The sequence below is a fragment of the Anser brachyrhynchus genome (genome assembly GCF_964034855.1).
Source record: "Anser brachyrhynchus genome assembly, chromosome: 3".
NCBI classification, from domain to species: Eukaryota; Metazoa; Chordata; class Aves; order Anseriformes; family Anatidae; genus Anser; species Anser brachyrhynchus.
In genome coordinates, this window is record NC_137696.1 from 72464454 (window position 1) to 72486432 (window position 21979).

The following is a 21979-nucleotide window of genomic DNA, read 5'->3' on the forward strand; positions in this document are numbered from 1 at the left end:
TATTAAGAGCTGTTTCATATTAGCGTTATTTCAGTTGCTCTGATCCTTCTCACACAATGAACGATCAGCCACAGTAACCTGACTTTTCCTACTCTCGTTCCCGGTCTTCAGCCAGATGATGATGTGCATGTGCCTCCCATACAAATGGATGCATCTCCTGTACTGGCAGAAGCGAAGTAGCCGGGAGATCAGCGTACGTTAATGCTGACACCACGTATGACTAGGCAAATAGACAAAATTAATGTTCTCAGACTAATAGCTCTCGGGTCTATAACTCTTCATTATCTCACTTGTTACAGTATACAAACCATTTGTGTTCTGTCTGACATTACAGCATAGAAATTTTTATATTCCCTGTAGTACTGTAAAATTGAGTAACCACTTTTGTTGTTAGTCTACGCACCGCAGTTGCTGATGGTATGAATTCACTGTCTGCCACCTCCTGCTAAGTCAGCATCCCTAGAAATCACCTCACCAGGTAATTGCTGGTATCGGTCAGTCTTTGGAGAGGGCAGCTCAGCTGAGCAGAAAGCAACCAGCTGGGCAATGATTAGGCAAGGGCAGCGGTTACGCATTCATTGTCACAGCTGAAAAACTCACCAGCTGTTAGCACTCGCCTAGAAGATTCTCCTGACACCGAGGAATAAAACAGACATCAAAAACTACTGCGCAGCCCAGCTAGCTGATTTAAGTTCCTTTTTGTGCCGCCTCCAGCTGTTGAGACATTGTGTGAGAGATGCTTAACCAGATGATCGTAATTTTCCTTTCTTCTTGTGGAAAAGTCAGGGCTCCAGCCGTTCTGCCTGCCTGGGTTATGCTGCTTGGGGGCAGATAGGGACCACAGAGGAGTGCAAAAAGTTAATTGTAATTTTCTGGAAGTTGGGCTGGAAGGTGTTTCCTGCTTGCTCCTGGGGCTAGCAGTGCACAGCTACAGAGCTCTCCCCGTCACAGGGCTCCCCGTTCACCTTTGCAGGCAGGGTGCTGTCCCGGCAGCTCCGGCCACTGGGCTGGGGTGGGTGAGTTCCGTACCAGTGGCTTAGGCAAGCCCAGGGTTTTGTTGTTCCTGTCTTCCTTCTGTAAAATAGGGGTGCAGCTGATTCACGGTATGGGGAAAACAGAAATATATTTAATATTTTTGAGGTGTTAACAAATAAATCATCAATTTCACTGCTTGTGAAGGCAGGCCCTTACACCAAGGTGCCATACTTTATATACCCTTGGGAAGAGGGGTGAAGGAAATTGGGAGTTTTGTTTTTTTTTTTTTTAGTTAAAATACTAGCTTATTTTTACGTTGAGGTGCATGTGTCACAAAGTATATTTAGAACATATTAATTGTTTGGTCATGAGTCCATCTCTCTGCCTAGTAAATGCTGAAAGCAATTAAGTTTTATTTAGCATTTTGGCATATTTTGTGCCATCTTTGGCTCTATTTCAAGTTAATCTTTTAAATATATTTTGTTTAAAATGAGAAATAGTTATTGAGCATGTAAATGAAAACTTGACTCTTTACTGACCCCTTTTCACTTGTTCCAAGGAGGCTTAGTTGACTTAATTAAATCAAAATATTATTCTGAAGGACTGGTAGTGGCAGATAAGAAATTGACTGAAGGCTTTTACAATGTATAAACAATTTATTAGCAATACCATGACGAGACATTATGTAGCTATACTGGCTTTTTATATAAGGAAGGCATTTATTTGTACAGGAAAAAAAAAAAGAGCCTTACATAGAAATAATGACTAACTTTGGCAAAATAAGATGTGCCCTTGAAGATTTTTCTCACTGGACTGAAATATTGGAGAGAAAATAATAAAATTGACATATATTATATCTGAGATAGAAATGTTAGACATATTCATAATGCATCGCATATACTTGCTTATTTTTACTAATTCACAACATGTGACATCATCTCTGTGGCTTTGGCTGGGGATGGAAGATTCACGGACTTTGAGGGATCCTTTTCATGTCACAGTTCTGCAGAAGGTTTTTTTCTTTTTTTTTTCCTTTTTAATCTGCTCAATAATTATCTTGCAATATTTTATTAAAATGTCATTGGAAATGTGGTCTGTCCAAAAAAGGACCATTAAAATAAGTTGTGAGCTAGGAAAACCTTATTTTAGAATTAAAGAATTAAAAATATAACATTACCAAGCCTTAAACTCCACTCCTACTTCTTGCTATATATGTAAATGTGCAGAGAGTTATAAAAATTCATCTGATACCTGAGAAAGTAATTGAAATCCTGGGGAGATGTGGGCATCTGGCAAGGGCTAACTGTAGGTGAGGTGGGTCTCTCTGGGCTAACTCTGTAAAGGGAGAGACTCTGTCTTTAGAGTAATCTCCTCTATGAAGTGGTTTAATTCTGTTATCTCCCCGTATTGATCATCAGGGAAACCCTGAAGAGATTTATTTCTGTGAATACCCTCCTTGAGCTTGTACTGTCTCCCATTTGCAGGTCCTCAGTTATGGTCAGTTCTTTGATTGATGTGTCAGTAAGCTGAATTACAGTCTTGGATATGACCCATGTAGCGGAATCTCATGTTGTTATAATTTTAAGGTTAAAACATGGAAAAGCAATCATATTATGCATGCAAAATTGTCTGAGGAATTTCTGCTTAATAGCTATGTGATCAAATGGCAGTTCCAGCTTCCTTCATGGAGGAAAAGCAGGGGGAATTTTTTTCATTCCCCAAACAGCTAATAATTTTACTTTATTTCTATTTCTAAGGTGTGCAGTCTTGGGGGTTGAGCCTCCAGGAGGAGCATGAAACGTATCCTAAGGGAACTCTGAGGGGAAGAATGAGAAAAGAGATGCAAAAGCTCTAGGAGAGTTTGTGTGGCCTTTGTGTCACCCTCTCTCTCCCTTTTTCTTGACCTCCATCTGGGAAGGTCGTGGACGTCGGAGGGGTGACTGGTGGGGTGGAGCGAGGTGTGTGAAACGGGCGCTGCGGGTCAGACTGTGCAAGGTCCAGCTCACGTAGGTTCCTGTGAAAAGAAGATTAGGTCCAACCAATTCCAGTTGTATTCTCCAGGTAGATTCCCTTAGCACTTCTGGAAGTACCAGGCACGACGCATTTTCTCCAAGTTGAGTGTCGTGACTCCGGTGAATTTAAATGGACTCTTCTTAGTGCTGTGTTCCAATTTTTCTGTCCTAGAGTTTTGCACTTTCACCCACCATCATATTTTAATAGCTTTTATGCAAAAAAAAAGATCAGCATTAGTAAAAAGCCCAAAGGAGCTATAGGGAGTTATTTTCATATTTAATCCTAGAACTTTTAACAGTGGCAATTCTCAACACTTCAAATTGTCATTGCTGGGTCTCTCTTATTCTGGCCTTTCACCTTTTCTGCTGGCCAGTTCTGCAGAAGGATGTTGACTCTTAGATTGTGCTTTTGCATCTTGCATTAAATACTGAAATTTTGAAGTCTTACTTTGTCTCCAACTTGTGGACTAGTCCTGGCGCCCTGCAGAAAAGGGTGGAGGACGATAAATTTTCTGCAGAGGGGTGCTCACTGGTGACCAGAATTTAGGTGTTTTGACCTGTTGAATTATTTGTGTGGTTTCCCTGAGGATTTGCTATTCATTTCAGGTGAAAATTAGCTGCTGCTTTATATATACTGGGGATATAATGTAATTTTAAAAGAAATCTTGTAAATATTCTTGTGCGTCTGACTTTTGATAAATTAAAAAAAGTTCAAAGTAGTTTTATTTCCTCTGTGGTTCCCTCTCTTTGGACGATATGAATGTTTAGAAGAGGTACTGTTCTCATGTTTTCTGTTCCTGTGTACAAAAGGAACAGCAGTGGTCTACTGGAAAAATACCAAGTTGAGTTACCAGCAGCCCAGGTCAGTCAAGCTCGTATTTCCAGAGAGGGAATTGCAATAGAATTACAAACACTGTGTTTTAGATTCTATGGCACTCAGTGTTCAGTAACAAAGTTCATAAAATAAATGGGAAATACCATAAAATAGTGATGGTCCTACTTTAATATGCTGTTCTGGTCCAGATTCTCACTTTACATTTCACTTAACTGCATAATACTAGTTATAATAATATAGAAACAAGTCCTTAAATATGTCTTTAATATTTTAAAGAAAAAGATAAATTTGCATTTTAAGAGTTTTAAGTAGTATAAACAATTTGGTTCTAGACACAATGGTTTGAAGTACATTAAAATAGTGTCCTGCAAACTGACACTATTTTAGCACTGGCCTGAAACTTTAAACCACAAGGTTCATCAGTGTGGCTTCTCCTTGTTCCTTCCTGAGGTGTAGAAGGAATTTTGTTTCCATCTCTGATGTCAGTATGTGACTGACACTTAGTAAAGGTTGTAGTGAATATCAGCAGAGGAAAAATGAGAAATACTGGGACATTCAACCATTCTGGAGTAAAAAGAAGCTGAAAGAAATATCTTTTTTTTTTTTTTTTTTTTTTACAGATATTGCTTTGGTTGAGGCCAGTGATCTGCACATAAATTTGTGTAACTCAGACACAGAGCCCTAAGCAGCCTTCTGAAAATTCCCCAAATGGCCTGATCATTCAGATTCATTCCTGCTGTAGTTTCTTGACATGAGTAATGGGTGACATTGGAAGAAAAACTGTAGGTACTTGAGATGTTATACGTGTTTTTGCTAAAATTTGGGGCAGAAGTAAAATCTTTCACCATAGCCCCAAGCTTGCATCTTAAGACTTCAGGAAGACAGCCCATGACTTCAATAAGAGAGCCCATATGTTCATAACTGAACAGTAAATAAATAACCATCATGGACTTTATGGTTGAAGAGTAAATAAATACCTAGCATTGACTTTTTTTGACTTTGGAGAATTTTTTAGTCACCCCAATATAATATTGGTGAAGACCTTGAAAAATGTCTTAGCAGAAGCACAGGATTTGTTGTCTCAGGCATGGACAGAAGTCAGTATTTTAATATGCCCAGTTATAAAGATTTACTGAGCTATTCCACATATTTTCTGCATATTATTCTCCCGGATACCTAGTGTCATTTGCCTGTCCCTTATAAATGTACTCATTCTATATAATTTTTGACACTGAAGGCTTTTTCCATTTCAGCGTACGCCTTCCTCAACAGCTTCTCTGTTGCTCAAGGTCTGTTTTGTTTTAAAAATATACAAAATTTAGGAAACTCCCTGAGCAATTAAAAAAACAAACAACAACAACAAGAGCACCCTCTTCTGTTTCCTTTTTTTTAAAGCCAAGAGTCTTAAACAAAAAAACAGTCTACTTTCTCGGATCAAAGGGTTCGAAATGTCCCTCAGTCTGTATGCTGAGAGCTTTGTTGAGCATCTCCCAGGTTCTAGTAATGTCTCTTCAGGAGCTCATTATTTGCAGAGCCGTGCATGCTGGAATCTCGTTTCAAGTGATGATAAAGTTAAATGGAGCCAGAAGCAATACTGTGGCTACTGTGTTCACCTGTTCGCTTATCTGCTTTGTTCCTTGCAAAGATTAAATATATGAAAGGATATTAGATATTCACAGCTGAGGGGTACATGAAAATTAGCTGAAAACACTGCATTTGAATCATTGGGTTCTACCATCCTTGAAGAAAACTTGTCAGTTTTGACTTTGAATGCCCGTCTGAGACAAATCAAGCAGATATCATTATTTTGCAGATTTTCCAGGTATACATTAACACTTTTTTTCTAACCAGCTCTCCCGAATGAAACCAATAAAAGCTACATTAAAATTGACATGAGTGCAACATAGAGCTTTCTACTTTTATTGTATTAAAGAATGTAAGCTTACTTTCTCAAACCGTCTTAAGCAAGAAGAATCTTCCACACACAGTAAAGCTTGCAGTGATGCTTAAGAACAGTGTTGTATGCATAAAACCTCTCGATAGCTGTGTTTGGAAAGTTTTCTAATTAACAAAACACAGTACATCAAAATGTTCTGACGGAAGGTGTTGATACCAGCAGAAGTTCTGGTGGAGCACAGGTAGAAACTTAATACATTTTCTGCCAAGTTTAGTTGATGCGCTGCTGCAGGAACAACTCAACGTTTCCGCTTTGAGATTTATTGAGGAATTTAATAGAAAAAAAAAAGTGCGTTTTTACAAGTTGCACCAGGACATGGTAACTTTTCAAAACCTTGAAATAGTTTGCCTTTTTTTCTGGTCAGCTTTCTGTACCAGTAACATGTTATGTCATATCTTTTAATCTGAGTAATTTGGGAACAAGCTAAAATATTTTCTTCCAGAACTCATCAGTTAGGCAGAATTTGGGCCAGCGTGGCCCAAAGGTGGTGCCTGCTTCTTGGGTGAGTGACTAGTCTGCAGACATAAGCTCCTCAATCTGTAGGTAAGAGGTTTCCATACTGTTTGTCTGCAGTACTCCCCTTGGTCTAATTTTCTGTAATATTTTGATGCTTTTATGCCACCATCTGGAAAAATTTTGAACCACAGTAGATTGAAGGACAGACACCTTGTAAGCCAGAGGGTTATGTTTTCTCCGCTTCTCACAGAATCGCAGAATCATTTAGGTTGGAAGAGACCTCCAAGATCACCTAGTTCTGTTTCCATCAAATGTAAAAAGGACTCTATTTATTGTAAGATTGCTCTTAAAATGAGACATTCAGATCCAATGAAACTTGTGTTCTGTTTCTGTCGTGTAAAAGTTGGATTGTGTGTGTCTGCAGAACCCTGACTTCATTATCTCGTTGCTTTTGTCTGCAGATTAGAAGCATTGTTCTCCTTTGGAGTTTTGGGCAACCATTTGCGTCAGGGGACTTCCGTGTGTCACAGACTCATGTACGCTTAGGGTCAGCGAGGGAAGCCCCACCTGATTGCTTTCCTTTTGCTCAGCCAAGTTCTCCCTCAGTGCAGCACTCAAGTAAGCTTAGTCACTTTGTGCTCTGGGAAAAAGAAAATCAGCAGCATACCTGCAGGGGAATATTTGGCAGACACTACGGTAGTTCAGAAATGGGACAATACAGGAGGTAATATTCTGAGATTCGTTTTGGTGGCACTTCAGTGAGTTTCAAAGGTGCCTTCAGCTCAAGGCCAGGCAGCAAAAGGTGTTGCACAGTCTACAGCCATGGCATTTAAGCAGAACACAAACCTGTTCTTTATTTGGCATCTTTATTCTGTTTTTAAAGTTTCATGACTAGTTTTTATTTTTTTGTGTGTGCGGTAGAAATTTCAAAACAATGTGTTAATATAGCTAGTGGGAAATGACTGGGGTTGTCATTTCTTTGCATTGGTAAAACTTTAATTAGAGATATTTGACTTTCTGAAAAAGGTATTTTAATATCTCTGAGGGCTTCCATCACAATGAACTAAGGGTAGGATTTCTTGGCTTTGTTTGTTGGGGGGGCAATGTGAGTGACAGTTTAACTCTGGAAGAATACCCAGTTTTCATAGTTTCGTAAGCGCTAACATGATTCTTGTGACTGCTTATGTGCAAAAGTAAAATTAAATTATATGTGCGTGTATGTCTGTGTCTCTAATGCTGTTTACAGTCTCAAAAATAAGGAAGAGACTCAGCACCTACTAAGTGTATTTGTACCTAACATTCGTGCTAATAATGTGCTTCTCTTATATGTCATTATTCATCCAGATGCTCAGGAGAGTTGCTTCTTTAGTCTATTCCTTTTTTTTTTTTAATTTTGTTTAAATAGCAGGGGGGTTCTTAACATTCTGAATATTGCTGCTGGAAATTTCAAGAGGAAAAAAAACCTTTTTTTTTAATGAAACTTTAACAAACTTTTTCTCCTGAATTTTAACCAGCATTAGTTCTAGTGGGGATTTAGCAATAAATGTGCTTTCATCTACTTTCAGCACAAAACCTAAGATTAATTTTACTGTGAAGTGTCTTTAGGTCTTAATTAAAAATGAAGTTATTCATCCTGCTAAGACTGCCCTGACAGACAATGCCTAAATATCCTTCTCCAGTTAAATTTTTGGGTATTAAGAAAGATATACTGCATATAATTTTAAATTAAAACTTGTCTTTTATACATGCAGCATTTTAAGACAGTAAACACTTGCACTGTAGAAGGATGACAGCAGTTAGGACTGGAACTTGTGCTAAATACAGAGAAAGCAGGTGAAGTCTGAGAATGTTTTCATTATGATTTATTTAAATGTGATATCATACTGTGAAATAATGATGCAGTGACGTGTAATGGAGCTATACGTGACCTAAAAGACTGGCTTCCTGCCAGAAGTGGCCTGACAAGCCTAGGCAGAGCCTGGGTTGAAGCATTTTGAGGTCCTGTTGTAAAGTCAGAAGATTGCTGAAAGCATGGTTTCTCACACAGATATTTATTATATTTTAAAATCATTATCTTCTTTTAATAACGGTATATCTATTAAACATTGTATTTTATTAGCACTGCATAAGATACTTATGTTTTCTGTTTTTCTCTTCCCTACCCCTGCCTAGTGGAATTGGTCGAAATTGGCCATGGGCATCTGGTGGCAGCAGCATTTTGGCAGAATTTGGAACTTTGCATCTGGAGTTCGTACACTTGAGCCACCTGTCTGGAAACCCTGTATTTGCTGAAAAGGTTAGATTGTTCAGTTAAAATCATGTTCTAAAAGATAAATCACATTTTAGGAGACTAATATCTCTACAGAGAGATTTGGATTTTCAAAATTGGATTTTTCCAATTGGATTTTTGGAGGAGGCATGGGCCAGAAACATCCAGAAACAAACTTACTGAGCAAATTAATTATCTTTTGAAATTTATGAAAATTTGATGATTAAAATTTCTTCTATTGAGAGACAACTAAAGCGAGATGAAAGTGTGCTTGTTAAAAATCCTAGCCTATGCTTCTCTTTCAAAGTGGAATCATGCTATAGCAGCAAGGAGCTGGAAATATGTTTATGTAAGCTGCTCCTAAAAGCCTTTATCAAGATAAGAATCAAGAATCAAGACATTGATTCCACAGCCTGCCAAGCCAAGCTGTTCAAGGTCTGGTACACTTGATAAAGAAGAAGAAACTGGAGTAAGCTTTGCATAGAGGTACTCAGAACTATTAATTAAGTTAGGTGTAGGACTCTTTTCAGTCTGCATTTAGACAATAACTGTTAGCAATGTAGCACCAAGATGCAGAAGGCAGTTTGTGTACCACAACAGAAATTCTTTTACTGCTTGATGTAAGCTTATTTCTCTTGTGTCTCAGCAGCTAGTTCTGATCTCTAAGCATACAAGATGTTTAAAATAAAGCTGTCAGTACCTTTTTTTTTTTTACTGCTTCTGGTCTGTGTTTGTCATGATCTTCATTCTCCCAAGTTGCTACCTTTGCTTTTTTTGTGAAAATTAAATTTCAGTTTAAATTATTTCATGTGCTCTGCAGTGAATTGTGCTACTGGATGACCCCATCTGCAGAGCATCTGTACTGTAATTGTTTCCCTGGGCCTCTCATTTGTGGCAAGCTCCTTAATCACGCTGGTGGAAAGCTCAGGGCTGAATTGGTTCCTGCTGGGCAAGTTGGTTGTACGAAGCTTGGTTCCAGCAGTGTTCTTCTTTCTAGGCAAAACAACCTTACAATTCACTTATGCTTCTAAACTAGGTGATGGGTTTAGTATGTAATAACATTTATGATTTGGGTATATGAGGAATATAATGTTGAAGTAGGTGAGCTTAGTTTAGGCAATTAGCGTCTGCGAATTTCAGAATACTATGGAGGGACAAAATATTCTGTATGGCAAGACCTTAACTTTAGAGCTTGCTTCTTTTGTGCTATTTCATGACCAGCACTTGTCACAGAAACTCCAGTTTTTTTGTAGCTTATTTACATGATGATGTCAGCCTAGAGGATCTTTTTAATAATAATATAATTGCACAGATGCATTCAGACACATAGTATATGTGCTGAAAAATACTATTTTTTATTTTATCGGGACACTTGCACTTTGAAACTTTTGTACTGATGCTGTTGTATTTTGGGGGAACAATGCATGAGTGCTCAGTGTTTTGTATCCTTCCAATAGGTAATGAACATTCGAAAAGTTCTAAATCGACTGGATAAACCAGAAGGCCTTTACCCCAACTATTTGAATCCCAGCAGCGGCCAATGGGGCCAACGTAAGTAGATCACTTCTTCAGTACTATGAACTGTCTTATCAGTATGCTGTTTGCAGTTGTTAGCTTCTTTCAGTCATTGTTACATGTTTTATTCATTCCTCATGTTATATCCAAGTTCTTATACAATGTAAAAAAAATAATGCACATTAAAATGCAGCAAGTAGAGTTATTATTTTGAAATGTTCTCTTATAAGGTCTTTCAATATGGCTTATGCAAGTGGGGAAACATTTAACTATGTAGCTTTGGAAAGGAATTTGTAGATTATAAAAGCCTTGTATTGAAAAGTCTAAAGTGCTCTCAGAAGTAGGTGCTTAAGGAAACATTATCAGCTCATCTGAATCAAATTTCATGTTTTTAGCCTGGTACAGCTCCACTGAAGATTAGAAAACTTTTTCCAGTTAATACCAGCTGTGATTCCTGTTGAAGTTTAATACTAACAATTAAGGAAGCAAACTAGACAGAACTGTCATGGTGTTAATCCTCTTGGAACCATTATTGGAGACACCAAAATTAGAAGGCAAAGAATATAAAAAAATGCTTGCAGTATTAGAACTTCTCAGCTCAAAAACTCAGGCTCAAGCTCAAGACTGAGCCTGTTCGTGTTATACATTGCCTTCTCTGATCTTTATTCCAGGTTCAAAGCCTAAGCAGTGTGCAAAAACACGTCTGGAGATCCTACTTCTTTCTCCACTTTTCCCATTTACTCGCAGTCCACAACCATCCCATTCATGTTTCCACTTTCAATGTTCCAATGTTCTCTTAAGAAAACAAGCAAGATAAGCTGGCTTAATCTTACAAGAAAAAGGTAGATGAGATGGTGTCTTTGATTATCAGTATTAGAGGTGGTTAGACCACACAAGACAGGGAAAGGACTGGAGAAATTCTTTAATATAACAGTTTGTCTGGTATGCAGCTAAGATGAAGTGAGGTCCTGAATTCTTCATGGGACTGGCTGCAGTCTGTATGGACAAGATAATTTTTGCATAGGCAAAGAACAAGCTTTGTAATTGAACAAAATATATTTTTGAATGTTTTTGTGTCACTCTGTGAACTAAAAAGATATCCAGAAAGGTTGTGATGCTCAGTTGTGTAGTTCCATCAAGACAAAGGCCATTTCCCTTTGTGCGTTAGAAGTATTCCCTTTGTTTTGGAAAGCCTCATAGTCTGCTACTCTGTGAGGCTTGTTTGAGGTTGTTCTGCCACTGGCCTGTGGCAGCTCAGTGTGTATAAGTGCCTGACTCCAGCTGGCACGTTTGTACAAACTCTCTGATGTCTGTGCCCACTTGTTGCACATGTTGGTTTAGCGTGGCTTTGTAAAACACTAAAGCTTCCCATTGATCCTAAAGCAGTAGGTACCAGGTTTGATTAGAAGGCCACCTCGGTAAAGCTGCGTTCAGCCAGCTTTAGTTACCTTGGCTTCCTTCCTTGGCTTCAGTCAGCCACAAAAATTCAGCTTTTTGGTGGTAGGCTAGATGACAATTTTCCTAATTTGCATCCAATTCCCTTATTTAGTGCAATAGCGCTGAGAGCTCACGTGAGCGGGGCTGAACGGGGACATCCTGGGCCTGGCTTAGTTACACAGTCCTGCAGTTACTCTTTTGGTGGGCTGAATGACAATACATCTTGCTAGTAGCTGACACCATTAGTGGCTCTGCCATGTTTATTTTAAGGCAGTCAAATACTGATGCTGCCTTGTGGCCTTTGACATTTCCCTATTTTTAATGTAATTCTGTCTTATGTACTCATCTTTCACACTAAATGCCAGTTTCTGTTGGCTTGCACAGTAGAGATTACAGTGTATACTGCCTTTGTTTTCTGTGTAGTATTGACATAGAAATTAGCTTTCTGCACGTGCAAATAATGAACACAATTGTTGATGTGGGTCAGTCCCTAGCATGCTGAACGGCAAAAGCAAATTTGATCTTTACTTGTTGCATCTCTTCCAATTCAATTGTCTCTGTTTGCAGACATTGATTTTTTTTTTTCCATAGTAGGAGATCAGAACATAAAACTTGAATGGTGTTTTATTCAAGATTGCTTTTCTAGTCTGTTTTCAGTTGATTACAACAGCAAAAGAAAGCCTAGACCCATAACTAGTTCAAGACAGAAGTACTCCCTTTCAAGTGTCGAGTGGGGAGGGGGAAGTAGTTTCTGAACATTTCTTCTTTAGCAATGCTGTAACTGTGAAGGACACTGCTGGATCACTGCCACTGTTCCTGTAAATTCATTTAGCCCTTGTTATTTTGACAGTAAACTGACAGTGATTTGCTGCAGCATGCGTCAATTGGATTTGTCTACTGCAATAATGTATATAATAACAGGGCTTATTATTGATGAAACTGTGCTTCTGCTATTTAGTTTGCAAATGTCAGAGGTTTCTATGGTAATTTATTTAGGAAACCGTAAAGGTCATTTAAATGCTGCTGTTCAAAGATCAGCCCTCCATCATAGAAAATGTTCTCATTTTTTTAAGAAGCCTCTTTTCCTTTTAGATCATGAACATTTAATTAAATAAATGGTATATTCTTTCCAGAAATTTAATATATCTCATTCAAAAGAATAGGGGAAAAAAAGCTGTTTATAATCCAGTTTTGATGGCACAATGTATCTGTTAGGCAAAAAGATGGGATACATTTGGAAAAGTAAATTATTTTTGGTATGTCACAGGCTTGAGGAGGAAAAAACACTGTTAATAAAGTTTGAATAGGAAAAAAGTCTATCTTCTGCAGATGCATGGCTTTCCAATTCAGTAGGCAAAAGGAAGTATTCCATGAAGAGAAGATACTAAGGAGTTTAAAAATAAATAGATTCTCTGTGTTCTTCTGAATTCCACAACACAGAGGCATAACTCTGAAGTTAAGATCAGTGAGGTGTTGAGAAACTTGAGGTCTGCACCACTAACCCTCCTGCTTCTTGCTTTGTGAGCCTGGATTACCCCAAATGTGTTCTGCTTTTCTCATGCCCAGAACTTTGTGGTATGACTCAACATCTTGCTGCGCAATGTATGTACCCACATCTCCATCCTCGATGTCTCGGATGGTATTATCAAACCCCTTCCGTGCTGTAAAATTGACGGATATAAATGAATAGTCCTGGTAAAGCATTTTGAAATCCTTCCACAGAAGACTCAATATGTGCCAAGTCCCTTAATGTTACCAGGCAGGATCAACTTCAAGAAGAAAACCTGGAGTTCTTAGTTTAATGGAGCTTAGAGGTTGTAGTGTTTTATGCTTTTAGTAGATAAAATGCCAAAATCATATGTTAGCCCATTAGAATTTTGCCAAGTATCTTCTCGGCTCCTGGACAGCAAGTTGATGCCACCTTGTGCAAGTAGCTAAGACCATCGGTACTTCCTACGTGGCTGGTGCAATGACATTGAATGTTCTGACTTGTTTGCAGTGCCAAGTCCTAGATGTGTGGAACTGAATAATCACAGCATTTGTAGTGCCACATTTTTTCATATAGTAAGCACAGGACAGAATAAATCAATGTGATAGCAATAATCTTCTGTAGATCTGTCAAAGCCTTTTTTTTTTTCCTTTAGAACCATTGCTGACTTCTGAGACCAGCTGGATATTAAAAAAATACCAAAAAATAAACAATGAAGTAAATTCATCTTTGTAGTAGTGAGCTTAAAACATTTTGATTTTTCTATGAATTTACTTAAATGGAGCACTAGTGAATAAAGAACAAATAAAAACAATACCTGCATGTTAAGAGGGGAAAGCATTTATCAAAGTACAGAGCATTTTCTACTTTTTTCTTGTTTTTAAGATAAAAAAGAACTTAGGTTAACGTGTTTTTGTATGAGATTGACTATAAACATGAATTAGATGTCAAACATTCAAGTTCTTGTTTCTTTTCTATGAACTCCTGAGACACTGTGTGGATGTTAAATAAGTATGGTGCATTAGCCTGATGAAAAAGCCAGCAATTAAAGAAATAATTTTCTTTATATACCAGCTAAAGTGTTTTTGAGGTTGCAGGCTTACACTTACTACAAGACTGTTACAGGGAGAGATGTTTAAATGTATTAAATCTACCACTGTGTCATACTATAATTGTATTTTATTGTCCATGCTGGAGGTGAAATTGCTGTTGAACTTCTTTATTCCTTTTTTAGATCACGTCTCCATTGGAGGGCTTGGGGATAGCTTTTATGAATATTTGCTCAAGGCATGGCTGATGTCGGACAAGACAGATGAAGAAGGCAAGAAAATGTATTATGATGCTGTTCAGGTAAATGAGATATTTAAATCTTCCTTGCCATAATAATCTAATCTCTAATAATTCTAACAATGTGAGGGATTTATGTGTTTGCCACCACAGAGTGCTTTTTGTTTTTAAAGAATTAGTTGGTTTTTTTAAAGCCTTCATCAAATATAAATGCTAAATGAATACAGACACTGTGAGAAGGGGGAGAGTCTTGAATTACAGCTAATTTTTTTCAACTGAAATACAGTCAATCCTCTCTAATACTGGAGGGGAAGAGCATAAAATATGCACAGAAATGCATCTACAAGTAGCTCTCATATTAAAGTTCAATTTTGCCCTCAGTTTTCTCTATATCAACTCTTTTTGCCTCCTTTCTTATAATCAGAAGGCAGTTCCTCTCTTGTATTTCAACCTCATATTTCATCCATTGCAGTGTTTTGACTGTGGTCAAAACAGGAATCAATATATTATGGCAGATAATTTACTCCCCCAAAATTATTTGTTACACAGGAACTCTGTTACATGAGGCATACATTTGTCAGACTCTGAAACAGCTAATTATTCAAATTAGACACAAGAGAAAATTTTCAAAAATCAGAATTGTTCATATTTATATTTTTACATTTTATTTTATTTATGATCCTTCTGGTCTGCATTTTGCTTTGTTATTGGTGGTGTTTCCTTAATGTACAGTTTTGGGAGAACTAATGGCTTTGTGACACTGGATTGAGACTTGTGAAGTATTAAGTTTAAATTCATATTTACAGGCTTTCCTTGCAGTCTGGGCAAATGACCTATTTCCTCTGTACTTTGCTTTCATATATATGTATAAAAGAGGATAATACTGCTACTTTTTTCCATCCTTTCATCTATTTTGACTGTAAGCTCTCTAGGGCCAGGACTTTTATCTCTTATTAACTGTATGTATGTACAGTGCCTCTGTAGACAAGGCTTCGAGATGCTAAGCAATATCTGCTTATTCTTTCATACACTTGGAAATGCACGGTCCTTAGAGAAGAGACATAAGTCTCTTTTTACTTCCCACACAGCAAAAAGTGGTGGCATTAGAAAATGCAACCCTGACTCACTGGAAATTTTCTTTTTTCATTAGAGAGAAAAGTCATATGTGAGGATTTGAGGGAGGGTGTGATCTCTGCTGGTCGTACATTTGACAACCAAGCATCCTCTGCTAAGAAAATCCTGCCTTTAATTTTGTAAGTGCAGGTTTGGATGTGGTCAGCCCCCTTTCCACCGATAACATGGTTTCAGCTTCAGAGCAAAAGGTGGATTTTAAATTAGGTTTGAGTAAATTTGAAGCTATAACATAAGAACAGTGATATTGTAATAGTTCAGTCACTAGGTTGGCAGCCAAAAAGAGAGAACAAAGCATCTGGTAATAGGATATCAATTCATCTTACCATGGAAGGCATTTTGAACCACCTCAAAGCTGCTTCTACTCTTCGACTTTCACTGGTTTAATAATATCATTTCTTTCTTTTAAACACATTCTCACACAGGGTAAGTGCTAGTGTGTAGACATGTGCAGTAAAAATGTGGTTTCCTGGTACATCTCTTCTGGAAACTGCTGCAGGCTAAGCATCCCTAACGTGGTGCAGTCCTGGCCCTTGGTGGCATGACCATGCTTGGCGCATCGCTCCCCATCCTGCCATGGACCACCAGAGGTAGCCAAGCGAAGCACCTCGATGGTCTTGGCTGCTTCTCCAAAGGCTGAAGGTCTGCCTTCTCCTGACTCCAGCACAGCTTTCGGGACGGTAATAAGGACTCAGCTGTGCCATGGATGCGTGCCTGGGTCACTCCTGAGCAAGGCGCTGTGGCTGGGGCAGGGGCTGTGTGCTCTTATCTGGCCAACGAGGGAAAGGGACAGGAGTGTACATGCAGCTGAAACCCACGCTGGGATAACAAACTCCTCGTGTACAGAAGTTGTAACCACCACCTCTGCAGGTGTCCCAAGGTCCCAGCAGGGAGCAGGAGCTGTCATTGGCGTCATCATTCAGCAGAAGCTAACTTCTCGGCCAGGATTTAGTGTCGGCAGCAGTCACTGAATGCAACAGTATCACTGACTGGGTTTGGGCTCTGCTGTATGGCAAGATTTAAAGTACTCATTATCTTAATATTTTGCAGTAATAACAGCTCTTAGGCAGTCCAACCATCAAATTTGTCCAAAATATCAGTGTATGAGAGGGTCAAATGATCACAAATTATGTGCTAGATTTAGCCATGCCGATGGTTGAATGTTTTCTACTGTTTTCTGAGCAATGTTCGTATTCTCCATTTTCTGTCCTGAGGTTTATCTGTATCAAACTGAAAGTGTACACGCAGCATGTAGAGGCATGGCTTGATGTTGTAATGTAGCTTGTTCAGATAACAGCAGCAGGGAAGTTGCAGTATCACAGAAATTGCAGACTGTTTGGGGCCCACTGACATGCTAGGTTCTTCACCCGAGTGACTAGCCTGTTTTGAAATCCATCCTGATATTGACTTTATTGCTATTGATCCCTTACTTATCTAAATTAAAGCTAATTTAAGTGTCTGCACAAGCTGCAGTCTTTCTTTATGACTAAGCCTACACATTTTGGGCATTCTTAGTCTGCTTCGTATTTTCTTAGATAAATTTCCCTCGATGCTTTCAGACTCTTTTTAAGACTACACCAAAGGGAACGGCATAATTATTCCTAGCTGTTCAGTCCTGCATATGCCCACCAAATTCTGAAAGTACAACATGAAGGTTTGATGCCTAATTCAATGTCTTTCACTATCCAGAAACCACAAATGAAAATATATGGTGAGTTATACTTCACTCTGTAAAGCTGAAATTTATTTAGCTAAAGCTTCAGGGTCGTTTCTTACACTGCTCAGTAACTTATATTAAAAACAAAAAGTTCTTTCTATTAGAATTTTTGAAGCATCTATAGTTTGTTTTATGGCTCAAGTGAAAAGTAATAACTAAGATGCCAAAATATATTTAAAAACTTTTTGTTTGCCATGAATGAGATGTATATTTGGCTGATGCTATTTTAGAGAAGAGTTTATTTCTAATGGGAAAAGGGACAGAGATATTCTTGTTTTGAATACCAGAGCATAATCTTAATAAGGCCATCAGAGGGATTCATAAATTCCAGAATTTGCGCAAAGACAAGTGAATGTATTTTTAATGTAAGTTATTTTTTTCTTCTGAAAAGCAATGCAGTATTTTATATCATGTCCTGCTTCGCATAATTCAGGAAGTAAGAAATCTTCTAAACTAGTTTAAATGGATATCATGCAACATTTTGTTACAGAACAAATGCGTATTGAGCTTTTAGTCATGTTACCGATCTTGAGGATTTAACTGGCTATAGAATAAATCATCAGTCTTTGCCAGCATCCAGTACAGGAAGCATTGCGCTCTTTTCAGTTAATCTCTGAGGGACAACTGAACAGGTTTAGTAAAAGAATATGGTAATTCAGAGCAAAAATGGACCTTCTGAGTTTACTTCAGTCTGGCAACAGCAGTGTCACAAGCAATTGCACTGAATCCTCCCCTTTTGAATGTGTCAGCCCTGATCTTAAAAGTTGAAAGGCAGTTTTCCCATTACTTCTGTTAATAGGTTGTTCCCGTATCTTTTCCTAATTTTCACATTACATTCGTTCATGGCCATTGCTGCCAGCTTTTTATGTCTTAAATATCCCTTCTCTCTGACACTGCTTTCGTCCCCTCCTCAGCGTATTTCTAGAGAAGCGGAGTATCTAAGGGCCCTAAAGAGGGAAGTACCTCCTCCCAGCAGAACTTCACAGGAAGAGGGGGAATCCCTCACCAGCAAGCTCCCAAGCAGCTTGGTTCACTTCATCCAACAGTGGTATCAGGGAGGTAAAGCAGCCGCATTCTGCAGAAGTGGTAGTTTACTTTTAGGCATTTAGATTTGCTAATTTTTCTCACTGGGAAACAACTGCTTGGAAGATTGTAACATAGGAGCTAGTAATCTCCAGACAACCTAGTATGTGGAAGTAGAAATGATGGAAATAGCAAAAATACTAGGTGGTGTGCAACATCATCACAGCCATTCTCTGCCAGATTGCAACAGCACTGCTGAAATTCAGCCTACTGCTAAGCTGGGTTGCATCATTAAGGAATTTGGTAAACCTTTGTGGGTATTAAACGGCAAAAATGTCATTTTTTGCCTCAGAATTTTGAGTATTCAGACAAAATATATTGGATCTCTTTGGTGGTGCTGGTGTTTTCTTTTGTCGCATTGCTAACAGTTGAGAGTAGCCTTGATATGCTTGCTTTGTACTTGGCTGAGGGAAGCTATGTGGGACGTTCTTTGTTTTGGGGCATTTTTTGGTATATTAAAGTGTCAGCATTAAGTAGTGAACATTTTTCAGAGCTGTCAAGGTTTCAGCCTTTTAGATAAATAAAAGATCCATGCAGACTCCTTTCTCATTGAAATGAGGGGGAGAGCAAAGTGTTAGGAAAATGAAAACAGGTTATTGGCCATCTTCAAGGTTTCATGAGGGTATATTTAACTGTGGTGACAGGCTGGTGGTGGGTCTGGATTGCCTGCAGTTTCTGCTAAGTTGCTTAAAGTGACTGATGTGGATAATGACAGAACTGCAACAACTCAGTTAGAGACTAGTTTGTCATGCTGTGTAAAGCCAAGAGTATGTTAATGAATTGGACACTCACTACTTTAACTTTACTTCTTGGCGTTCAAGGAAATAGGTAAGCCTGCGTGGCAGGCAGCGTGGTGCAATAGGAGCTGGCCTTCCCAGTGAAGCAGTTGGTGCAGCGGATTCAGCATTCGCACTGAATACATTTTGGGTATTGTCTATGACTTAAGCGTATAATAATGAATAAACATGTGGTTTATTTACATAGTTTGTCAGCTGTTGTGTTTAAAATATTTATCACACTGCTGCACTAGTGTTCTGCACATCCTGATAGTATAGCTGTATTATGTAGAAACACAAGATTCATTATGCTTAAGAGACAAGAACATCCAGAGGACTTGCTGCTCCTTTTTCTTCTTCTGGCTAGATTTCCTCTGTTGTCAGAAGTAGGAGAGGAGTTTCGAGGCTCTCTCCAACAGAAAGCATCAAGACTAAAGAAAGGCTTTTGCAGATTCTTAAGTTAATGGTTTACTTACAACTATGCAATCTCAATGTTTTGGACTATACAAAGTACACAATAAAATGTTTGCTCGTTTATGGACTGTCATGCGAACCAGCAAGCTGTGAAGTTGTTAAAACGCTTTCAGAAGGATTTAAACAAGAAAAATCTTGTAAGAGAAATTGTCACCATTTTGTGTGGGGCTTCGCTCTTGTCATCAGAAAGATCTTGTCTGAGCAGCCATATCCCTACTAATACAGCAAAAAGCTTGCCAGGAGGGATCTATATTTATTCTAGAACATTCAGAAAATACGTAATGTAACTTCCTGATAGGCTTGCTTTGATTTGTGCTATTCCATTAATACTCTTTTAAGAATATGAATAAATCTAACCTTCTGGTAGCAGACAGCCTTAACTACATTTAGTGTAAGAGCATTGGTGCTCTTAGAGACACTAATAGGTCTATACAGACAAAAATACATAAGTAGATTTTCAGGCAAAAGTAAATTATCAGCTTTCCTTTAGAACTTAATCATCTTTTAGTGATCGGATGGATAGGTATCATAGTAGTTAAATGCTTTCCAATATTTCCATTTTAAAATCTTAGGCATCTCCATTACAAGCATTCATATTTCATCACACACGAAAGCTTGTCTTTATAACAAGCTGTTAAGTCCAAAAGCAGTATGTGCTTTACAATGTTTATTATATCAAAATGTTATGTATTGTGTTTAAAGAAAGTTTGTGTTCACATTCCAGTTTTGATCTTTGAAAAGCAGAGTTAGTAAGGAGTTACAGTTTCAAGAGGAGATGATACCACTTCTCTTCAGCAGAAGTATTTGAATAAATTGTGGCAAAGGCTTGAACTTCCTTGTTTCATCCTAGCTTCTCAAACAGTATGCTTTCACGGGATTTCATGTCTTGTAATATGCATTTAAAACCTCTATGAAGGATGTTTAAAAAACAGAATTAACTTACAAGTATAAATTCATGTAAGTTTAGGGAAAAGCTTGTGCAATGTTTTTTCTGCAATCTCCAAAATAGCTGTAACAATGGAAAAATGCAAATTTTAAACTTTCCATAATAAACACATTGGAATTTTGGACAAAGGATAAATTTGATGAATTGTGAAGACTGCTGAAGAAAAGTACCTACTGCATTAGATCAACTTAATAGAGAAAGATGAGGAAAGGAATTCAAAGTCAACAGGACAGGCAATGGTTTATAAACTCAAAGTATGCAAAACTACAGTAATCCTGATCTGCCTGCTTTGTGCTGATTCAAAGCAATAAACTGAATTGGTGCAAGCCATAAATATTAAAATAAAAAAGTAAGAAATTGACATTTTTGAATTATTGGAAATATCACATAGTGGAATTCTTTCATGTTCGTTGCTTCAAATTGTCAAAATACTGTTTATGAAGATGATCCCTAAGGGAAGCAACACACATTAAAAGTGTGGTGTGGACTGAGATAATTTATTGTACTTTATTGTAAAGAAGCATGCAGAGTTGTAATTATCCCCAAAACAACCATTACAAACCCTGAAAATTTAGAACTAAGATCATATTTTTGAAGTTCCAAATTTATTACAGTAGGGAAATGTGTAACTGGTTTGCAAGAGTTTTATCTCCAGCTACAGTGACACCTTGAGGTAGGAAAGGAAATGCCTGCTTTTTGTTCTTAAAAGAGAAGTAGTGATTGAAATTACTCAATTGTAATTAAACAGTTATTGTAAAAGAAGAGTTAAAATTCATACATGCCAGAGGATGTAGAGCTGCAGTTTTCATTGCATTTTGAGGTTTGTAGTTGGTTATCCCCAGTCCTTTAGCAGAATTAACTTTTTCATGGCTCATATTTATTTTGAATTGAGCAACTTTCTGAGGTGCAGAACAACTTTTACTGAGAAGCCTACATCTGTGCTCTGTAAGCACCTTTGTTAATATTTTTATTCTTTGGTGGCATAATCCGCCAAGAGAATGCCCTCTACCAAAAAAATAAGCTTGTTGATTGTTTGCTCGCTTGTTTGTCTGAATTCATTTCAACACTGAGATGACTTCAGTTCTGTTTCCTCTGTTTGGTGTCCTAAACTCAAAGGATAAGTTTCAATCACAGGATCAAGTCAGGGGCTGAGGAAGGAGTGAGGTGAAGACAATATTTAAGCTTCTCTTTGTCCTCTGCAGTCCCTGGAGGTTAGGAAGAGCTGACTAGCTTAAGGGGGTCCTATCTCCATGAAACACAGATTCTGATGGAGATCCCTGTGCTGATACCAAGAGTGAAGAACTGAATGGAGGAAAATGGGTGTTCATTAGGAGGAACCAGTTCTGCTTGATTTTGCAATATAATGTCAAGGCTAAGAAACATGATGATAAGTGGAGAACACAAAAGATATCCCCTTAAAAAGTACAGGAGGGGAAAGAAATGAGCTTGGGGAAAAAATGGTCAGTTTCTCTTCTGTGCTGTGAGTTAACAGGGAGCAATTTGGAATCCTGTAACCTAAAAAAAAAAAAAAAATCCTACTTTTTCATTCACAACAATTCTTCCAATGTGACAGATAGGCAAGGGCATAATATTAACATGTGAACTCTTGAGAAAGATGCT

At 38.0% G+C, this 21979-nt stretch overlaps 1 protein-coding gene across 1 annotated transcript in view; it reads left to right on the forward strand.

Annotated features, from left to right (window-relative positions):
• The window catches only part of MAN1A1 (mannosidase alpha class 1A member 1), a 141396-nt gene that overhangs the window by 104324 nt on the left and 15093 nt on the right, over positions 1-21979 (forward strand). The window contains exons 6-8 of the mRNA XM_080588387.1: positions 8408-8531; positions 9962-10055; positions 14180-14295. Coding sequence (XP_080444513.1) covers positions 8408-8531; positions 9962-10055; positions 14180-14295 — 334 coding nt within the window. The remainder of the gene's footprint in view (positions 1-8407; positions 8532-9961; positions 10056-14179; positions 14296-21979) is intronic.